Below are 9,684 nucleotides of genomic sequence, written 5' to 3'. Positions count from 1 at the left end.
GTAAGTCGTACATTACCTGAAACACAGACACACACTTGAGAAGAGAAAAAATACTACATAAGCTAACATAAGCGAACAAAAAAACATAAGCGCACATAAGCGAAATAGTTGGTATATACATTGATCAAGTTACAACACCATAATTGCACACTTAACAAGCAATGTTAGAAAACATAACCGATAATTACCGTACAGAAACGCACAGCCGTACATAAGCAAAACATTCTGTGCATACACCGATCAAACAATACAAAACTAACAATACAATGCTAACGAGTAAACTCAGAGACAACCAGAAAATAGAAAGCATGCGTACATGCGTGCGTCCTTAATGGCCTGCTAGGTGTCCCAAGACTCTTGGGACACAAATGTGGCTCACACTTTGAACTCTCAAATAGGGTGCCTCGTACACTCACCCTATCAGTCTACAACGTGGAGTCGTGAAAACGTCTGGCCTCATCAACATGTTCATTTCACCATCCCAAAAAATGACAGGACAAAGGAAGGGAAGCTACAGGACAAGCGCTGGGTCGACACTTGTCCTGTAGATTCCTTTACTTTATTCTGGCCTTTTTCTGCGCTGCTAAAATGAACGTGTGCCAGCTAGCCCACCTCTAGTCGCTTCTACAGTTCATCACCAAGATGCATCGCTGGCCGCAAGTTGCATTCCACAAACACGCGGCAGTTCGTACCAACAGAACACATCTTCTGCAGTCCTTGGCGGTTTCCTGGAAACTAAAAAAAAAATGAGTTCGTTTCCAAGTCGCTTCGAATACAGAACAGTGAAAAAAAAAACGGTTGTTAGTTAGCCTTTTATAATCCAGTGGTTCGGAACCCCTCTCGAAAGCTGACACACATCACAGACACGTACAGCGATCACGCGCCACACGAGAGACGACGAGAAGCAACTCTTCTTCAAGACGTGTCTCTCGGGTCTTCTACTGGGCGCTCAGGAACACGACGACCTCGACCTCTACAGCCTCGTGTCGGCCACTTCTCCGGGGTCCTGGAAAGTGACCCGTCTCAGCCTGACCGTCCTGAGCAGCATATTATGAGGTCCCAGCTGCACACCCATGTTCATGAAGCCTTCCTCGCCCGAAAGCGTCAGGGCGTCCAGGTCCACCTTCTCCCTTGAGAAGAGGTACGCGTACTCGGCCAGTCCGTGGGCCGACAGGAACACCACAATCACAGGCGGGGTCCCGCTGCCGTCTTCCTCCTCGTCCTCTTCGTCTTCCTCGTAGTACACATCTTCCCAGGGCAGGACGCTCGGCCTCTGGGCCAGGCTGCCCGTAGAGCCGATAGAGTCGACCACGCTCCCGCAGGGCAAGGCGATGCTGCCCGTCTCATCGTCGTCGATGGGACACGACGGCAAGGACAGAAGGCTGCCCAAGATGGAGTTGAGGAACGCGACGCAGCCGGAGCCCGGACGCTCGAACATGTTCAAATCCGCGGTCGGCTCTTCCGCGTCAAGACCGGAGTCCGCGTGCGCGCCCAGGTCCGGTTTGCTGACAGCCCGCGAGAGGTCGGTCGGTGTTGAGCCGTTCTTGAGGGAGTCCGGAAGACCCAGCCGCGAGGCCGAGGAGAGCACGGGCTCCTAGGCCGTGCCCTTGGGCATGAGGACGACCTCGGCGTCGCGCTGGAAGCCCGTCAGCGACCGGATCGACTTCTTGCCATTGTTGTCCAGGGTCCGAACCTGCGTCAAATTGAGTTGCAGGTCGGCAGAGTCGTTTTAAGCACCACGCAAAGACACAAGAACGAACTCAAAGCACGCGTACTTCACAAAGTCGCGTGTACTACGTATTGATCGTTTACATTACCAGGTTTATTGTTCATACCACGCCTAAAAACCGCGTGATCTCTCGGATAAACAAGAGATTGAACAAGCTTCAAAGAAGGTTTCCAGCAGTGCACAATCGTGGGTAATAAGAGAGGGAACCCCAATGTCTTGTTTAATCAGCGGTTACTTGTAATGTACGGATATGGATGTGGCGCAATGCTTTGTAAGGGATGCCTTTCCGCTTGAGCATTTAGTGTTATGAGCACTTTTGCGCTTACGAACTGCGTTTAGCTGTTATGACCTTTGAAAGCTACTTTCTGTGTTCCATATTGCTCGAGACTGTACGTCGCATGTACCACGTATTGCGCGCAACAGCCTGTACTTTGTATCTCCAGTTTATACTATATTTTTCATCATTGAACGGCCATGAACCCAAACACAGACAAAGCAAAACCACGAATACACAGCGCCGTCCGAAGCCTGATTCAGTAATGAGTCAGCACTGTGTATTCGTGGTCATTCTCTTTGTTTGCGCGTGGGTGCGCCTCCATTCAATCATGAAGTACAACCAACTTGCCCAAGTTTGAGTATTGTCATATCGTGTGCATCTAGAAATCTTCCAATCCGTTGTACGAAAGGCGTCCCAATTATTCGGCTGGTAAATGGGGCTGACAAAGTATGATGTCCTGGTTGTGTGGTCAGAAATTATCCCAAAATTCGTTTGGTCGAAATGGGACGAAACATTGAAAAATCGGGAAATCCTAAATTTGCGAAGGCTTACGTTTTTACATAAGCGCACTCACATAAACTTTAACAAAAGGGCGACGAAATGTTCCGAAATTGAAGTATACAACATAAAGTATAGAGGCTTACCTATCGTTGATAAAAATGAATATATGTGAACCACATGACTGCGTTGTATCGGCGATACAAAAAAAAAGCAAAAGCAGAACACTTTCGTTGAAGGCGTTGTCGAAAGGTGGCATAAAAGCCCTTCCTACGACATGTAAATCCGGTCTTTCTTTCCCAAAAATGCATTCTCATTCAAATTTTATTGATATCGAGAAGGGTGTATATGTGCCTGTTTCACGTAAGACGAATCGCTATGAAGAGAGAAAGTGCATAAATACAAATTTTCCTGGCGGTGTTGGGAATCGAACCCAGGGCCCCGCGCTCGTAAGGTAAGTGTCTTACTCCACTACACACCTAGGCTTGCAGATACTGAAGATATCTGAACCATATGACTGTGTTGTACAGGCGATAGAAAAAAAATCAAAGCCAGTTCCACGCCACGTGAAAGTTGTGCCAGAGTCCTTGAATACTTCAAGTATTGAAGGACTCTGGTTGTACGAACTGTAGAGCATTGACGCACCCGTTGTTTCCTTCCTGTTTATCTTCTGTTCATCTACTCTTTTCTGATCTTTTCCGTTCTTTTCGTCTGATTATGCGATATTTTTCTATCCTTTTCTGTATTTTTTTTTCTTCTGGTTATCTGATTTGCTTTGCCATTATCCATTTTCTGTTCCATGGTCTCCTTTCTGCTGTTTTTATACTGTTTGCTGCTCCGAGCGCGGTGCGTCAAAATGAGACGTTGCGCCTCCGCTTCTCTCTTCCGTAGCTCTGTGTCTAACTCACGCTGCTTGCGTTTCGCTGTCGCATCGCCGGCTCGGACGAATTAGTGCTTCGGCGATGCTGGCGTTCACGGGTAAGCGCGCGCTGGCGTTACAAATGTGAAGCCGCCTGCTCAAATGTGTATGAAACGTGGGCTGCGTGACGCTAACGCGAGACACGAGACTGCGACGGGGCGGTCGCTCAAACTGCTCCGCAGTTAAAAATGTAAAAGCAGAACAGCTTCAGTGAAGGTGAGGAACATGTAAATCCGAGATGGCGAATTGTATACGCATCAGGAAAATTCCGACTTAGCGAAAAATTTCATGGGAAAGTGCGCGTTTCGCTTATTCAGGGATGGGCCTTGCGTTGGGCCGTCACTGACGCTCACAAACGTTGCATAGAAGACGAAAGACGCCGTGCCAGTGCCACTGTTCCAGGGAGGACCCCAACGATGCAGTTTTAAAAGGCTAAACTATATGCTTAGGTATCGCCTGCGCAACTCCCAAAGGAAATCCCTCGTTGGTTTTCTGGCCATAAATGTACCCACACCCAATTCTATCTATGTGGGATGAAATATCCGAGTGCGGAAATATACTAGATTTCCGAACACTACGATCGGTCGGTCGGTCAGGTCGTCAGTCAATGAATATAACAGTTGTTGGGGTTTACGTCAGTCAGTCAGTCAGTCAGTCAGTCAGTCAGTCAGTCAGTCAGTCAGTCAGTCAGTCAGTCAGTCAGTCAGTCAGTCAGTCAGTCAGTCAGTCAGTCAGTCAGTCAGTCAATCAATCAATCAATCAATCAATCAATCAATCAATCAATCAATCAATCAATCAATCAATCAATTAATTTGTTGGTCAATACGTCGGCTCTCAGTATGGGTTCGTCCGAGGGTCAATCGGTCAACTCCTCAGGCGTGTCGTGTTTTAATTTCCCTACATGCAAACGATGTGATAGAAAAACATGGCCCATCGACGCCACGCCACCAATAGCCATCAATGTAACGTTTCATCAAGGGAGCTCAAGATTATCGATGCAGTTTGGCCGACGGACAAGGACACTGCTCAACTGCGTCACGGGTAGACCTGTTAGAGTACAAATCCCGCTGCACCCATGTCTTGTAGGGTGTTGCGTCGCGCGAACACAACTTATCGCCTCCTGTCCCACGCTTGAATCGCGCCCTACGGGCACCGAGCGCCGATGACGACGATAAGCTGACCACGCCTATCATAGAAAAACCTTGCCAGCATTCCCTAACACCACGAGACAGGCGCGCAGCAAACAAACTCTGGGTACCCCCACCCCCTTCATACCCACCTGGTCATCTGGCGGGTACACCATCTCCTCCGCCCATCGCATCGTGTCGAAAGTGCGTTTTCACAGCGTGTGCTGTATAACCTGCAAAGGGCCGTATTACTATCATTACTACAATTATCGCGTCGGGTTGGCTGGGAGGGATGGATGGACGTACCTGCCGCGCCCGACCACCCAGTGGTCGGTCTCCTCAAATCGTTCGCTGCCGTAATTTGCTATCTCTAGCCTGCAATGGGCGCCTCTTCGATCCATGCAGCTTGCTTTTGTAGCGGCCGCGGCACATCAAGTTATCGAGCGACATCGAAGACGCTGCTCACTTCCTCGTGGCGCGAGCGTTCCCACGGCTAACGAGATACGTTGTCTGGCTTTACCGACGCGGATCGTTAAAGAGAGCTGCCGGAGAAATCGCTCTTCATTACCCGATTCTCCGTTGGCAGAGGGAGCCAGCGAAATGTGATAGACCGGAGCCGGTGGCCGCCAACTGGGTAAGCACGCGGGAGTTGGGGAGGGGCACCGTATAATCGACGCACAGTTGTAGCACTGACAAGTCCGCGAGCTTTAAAGCTCAAGAAAGAGAGAGCAAAAAAATGTGTTCTTTGAGATATTCCTCGTGGCCCGTTGGAGGCTATCCTATACGGTCTTGGCCCAAGCCCCGATGGTCTATTGTGGTTATGGTGCTCGCCTGCTGACCCGGAAGTCGCGGGTTCGATCCCGGCTGCGGCCGTCGCATTTCGATGGAGGCAGACTGCTGGAGGTCCATGTACTGTGCGATGTCAGTGCACGTTAAAGAACACCAGATGGCTCAAACTACCGGAGCCCTCCACTACGGTGTGTCTCATAATCATATCATGGTTTTGGCACATAAAACCCCACATACTACTACTATTCCAGTATTTTTTTGGGTCTGCTTAGGAAGATGGCTCGGTTGGTGACGAGAACTTGGACCTCTCTGTCTAGAGCTGGACAGCAGCACCTCCCATTGGCGTTCATTTAGGTTTCTGATATGTGTGGTGAAGGTGTGTGCCGTACACTCCCAGGTTACATGACATAGTGTGGCTGTTGCCCCGCACAGTACGTCTATATCCCTGCATGCTGTGGGGTGCACTATGTGTAGACTATATGTAGGCTTATGTATGAGCCTGTTTGGAGTCTGTATAGCGTTGCGGACTCCATCGCTGTGAGTTTTGTTGTGTGGCCGTCGATGATTTCTAATGTTCCCTCTGTAACATTCTACTACTGTGAAGTGCTGTGGCTCAATTGTTTAACTGTAATTAAATTCTGAGCTGATATACAGCGTCCTCAACTGCACTTAGCAAACATGAATGTCGGGGCAACCGATTTTAGTGCTTCACACTGAAATTGGCCTCGAAATTCTGGACCTGGTGCCATCGGTAACACATACCATTACGTTAAGAAGAAGATTCATTTCTACATTGTGATCACGTACAATACAGGAATGCTTGTACCGGCAGCCAGTCGGCTATTATACGACTCGAAAAATGAACTATTGATCGCTAACAGCTGTCCATAAAGGTGCACTACAATCGCTTGACTAACATGTTCGAGCTGCATCCGCAACAGTAAATAACAACGATCGTTTGCTTGTTAAAAATAATACATAGTAGTTAATACACTGCGTCCTCAATGTGTACTCTTGTTACGTCTGTAGTTCATTTACCTGCTTAGTATTAGGCACGTGTATTTAGGCCACCCCTCTATTTCGCTTTCCTTTTTAACGATTTTGTTTTATGGATACCAACTAGCCACTAGCCGTGGATTCGAATGGTGGTGTTTTTTTTTTTTTTCACACGCCTCACGGTTTATATAGGCCTAAGAAATAAACTTCAATTTCGCTGGGTTGGAAGACGCAAACGCGATCACGTACATATCTAGGTTCATGAAGACTAAGAACGCTAACGACAAGACTCAACGAAACGTTCGCGCGGGAAAGGCACCACCATTGCAACGGCTCATACACGGTAGCCTCGGGAACTTAAACCTAGTGGGGGGTCTCCCGTTACGCCTTATCAATATGGCACGTGCCACATACGTAAGCTTTTACAACGCTGACTACGGTAAAGTACAAAAAAAAAACAACCTGAAGTATGATAAAGCAGAGATCGACGCCAGCATACAGATAAAGAACCAGGGAATCTGCCCCGTCGGCTCACCTGCCTTAATTCGTAGAGGCATGAGGAGAACGCATATACCAGTATGGTCGGGTGATGCAACCCCATTCCACCCCCCACCCCCCTCTTTACCCCGCGCCCTTCGAGTCACGGTAATCATCTTAACAAGCCGAGCACGCGCACCCAAGTTAGGCGATTACCGTTTTCGGAGACGCCGTAGAGAAGCGAAGCAATGATGGCCCGCCCAATTGGGTCAGTCATACAGTGTTTCGGGTTTTGGAAGGGAGTGGAGAGGAGAAAGGGCTCTCCAGAGTCAGTTTTCTTTCTTTTTTTTGTGATTTACCACTCCGGTGGCCAGGTGCGCTACGGTGTGCTCAAGGGCACGTTGTGACCGAACTGAAACGAGGCGCCCTTTTATTTATGCTAAAGCGAAAGCCTTAGATGCCCGATCAAACAACGAAAATTGACCGCCGGCGGCGTCAACGCGAGTGATGCAAAAAAAATCATCACGTGGTGACGTCATCATACGACGTCATCCCGTGGTTATGACGTCACCGTCACGTCATCACGTTCTCGTACGGTGACGTCGTGATGGCGTCATGTGGTGAGGCCATCACGACGTCACAGATCGGCAAAATTAGTGACATGCTCATGACATCACACGATGACGTCACCGCATGATATCATGGCTCGGTCAAAAGTGGGCCGATCACGCAGGTAGTGCAAAACCAGGTGAAGTGCAGAAAGCTTGCAATGCCTCCGATCCTGGAGGCAATGCAAAACAACGTTAGGTGCAGAAAAACTTTCGGAGAGGGGCAAGGAACGATCAGTACATCGACTAAGAAGAAAAAAAAAAGAGAAGATGGCTTTCGCCTTCGAGCCGTCTTAGGCGAATACATAAGGGACCTTGAGAGTTTTGTTATCATTCCAATAGTGTTGGTGTCGCGTCATGTGTAACGAAAACATGCAGCGATTAAAATATTCCCAGAACATCTCCCGACTGGAACGTCCTTTCCCGATCAGTGGCCGCCATCACCAATTACCGGCAGTAGCATTTCGCACTAGCTAACAATGAACAACGAAGCAAGCTAACTTACTGGTTCTCGTGGTAGATGACCGTTATATTCAGCGAATCTTGTATTGACTGACTTTGTGTAGCTATTGATGGTGTTCCAAAAGACGCTTCTCACCCACAGCTGGTGCACACCAACGAAATAATAACTAAAGCAAAATCAATTTTCTTTCGCGGGCCTGGGGTTTCAACCAGGGTACCCCGGTCCGAAAGCGAGCGTCTTGAACACTGCTTTCGGACCGGGGGACCGAGGCTTTGCCCAGTGTGAAATGAACTGAAGCGCACGAACGCATTCTACCGACGATGCAAAAAACAATTGGGAAGCAGTACAACTGCCACGCGCGCTTCACTGAAATATTTCGTGTTGGCGGACTCAAGGCGATCTGCTGGACTCATGAGGTCGACATCAGGAATTACACATTTCAGGAAAATTCCGTCATCGAGACAACTGAATTCCTAAACCGCATTTCCGTGATCGCGTGATGGTCATTTCGTTGGGCCGTTCTACAGGTTGACGAACGCTGGAAAGAACATGAAAGATGCCACGCCGATTCAGCCCGAAATCAGCGTTCCGCGGATGGCCGCCACCTACAAAGAAAGAAAGAAACAAACAAAGAAGGAAAGAAGGAAAGCAAGAAGGAAAGAAAGAAAGAAGGAAAGAAAGAAAGAAAGAAGGAAAGAAAGAAAGAAAGAAAGAAGGAAAGAAAGGAAGAAAGAAAGAAAGAAAGAAAGAAGGAAAGGAAGAAAGAAAGTAAGAAAGAAAGAGAGAAGGAAAGAAGGAAAGAAAGAAGGAAAGAAAGAAAGAAGGAAAGAAAAGGAAGGAAAGAAAGAAGGAAAGAAAGAAAGAAAGAAGGAAAGACAAGAAGGAAGAAAGAAGGAAGGAAAGAAATAAGAAAGAAGGAAGGAAAGAAAGAAAGAAGGAAAGAAAGAGGAAAGAAAGAAGGAAGGAAAGAAATAAAGAAAGAAGGAAGGAAAGAAAGGAAGAAAGAAACAAAGAAGCAAAGAAAGAAAGAAAGAAGGAAAGAAAGAAAGAAAGAAGGAAAGAAAGAAGGAAAGAAAGAAAGAAAGAAAGAAAGAAAGAAAGAAGGAAAGAAATAAGGAAAGAAAGAAAGAAAGAGAGGAAGAAATGAAAGAAAGAAAGAAAGAAAGAAAGAAAGAAAGAAAGAAAGAAAGAAAGAAAGAAAGAAAGAAAGAAAGAAAGAAAGAAAGAAAGAAAGAAAGAAAGAAGAGCAGTAGGTCGGGCACGTCCACGCCGAGCTTCGCTTGTCGCCATTTCCCCGATAAGGGAAGGGCTTCTGAATTATTTAAGATCTAACATTGCATTAGCAATCAAAATCATGTTTGCACCGCCCAAACAAATAACGTTCTACGAGTCAGGAATGCTGCCGGTGGGAATCCATTAAAGGGGACACCAAGGAAAAACGTTCAACCAGTATAGACTGGCAAAATGTTCTTTAACAAAACTGGTTTCCTTTATTTGGGGAAAGGAAGGTCCCTTGAGGAATAATGCGTGCACACTTTCATTTAAGGAATACTAAAGGGCCACCACGGACAAATACCTACCGCATGGTTCACCAACATGTGTATGATACATTTCCATAAACGTTTTGAAACTTTTCAACATTCGTAAATTAACCTGACTGTTTAGACCGAAAAGTAAGCGATTCACAGTGCTACGGACAGCTTACTGCCAGAGCAGTAAAGTGTCCCTGTAGTGGCTCAGCTCGAGTGTCGCACATTACCCTGTGTGATGATGTGGATTGTGTGGCCCGTGACGGGGCGGC

At 47.4% G+C, this 9,684-nt stretch overlaps 1 protein-coding gene across 1 annotated transcript; it reads right to left on the bottom strand.

Moving 5' to 3' along the window:
• Positions 1 to 973: 973 nt before the first annotated feature.
• Positions 974 to 1,438, bottom strand: LOC119399043 (ankyrin repeat and SAM domain-containing protein 4B-like). The gene has a single exon (XM_037665858.1). It carries the CDS (start codon positions 1,436 to 1,438, stop codon positions 974 to 976), a length of 465 nt encoding a protein of 154 aa, XP_037521786.1.
• Between the last annotated feature and the right edge of the window lie 8,246 nt (positions 1,439 to 9,684).

Source organism: Rhipicephalus sanguineus, chromosome 7, assembly GCF_013339695.2.
Source record: "Rhipicephalus sanguineus isolate Rsan-2018 chromosome 7, BIME_Rsan_1.4, whole genome shotgun sequence".
Taxonomy (NCBI): Eukaryota; Metazoa; Arthropoda; class Arachnida; order Ixodida; family Ixodidae; genus Rhipicephalus; species Rhipicephalus sanguineus.
The sequence above is the reverse complement of the archived record's forward strand: the minus strand, read 5'-3'. Positions and strand labels throughout refer to the sequence as shown.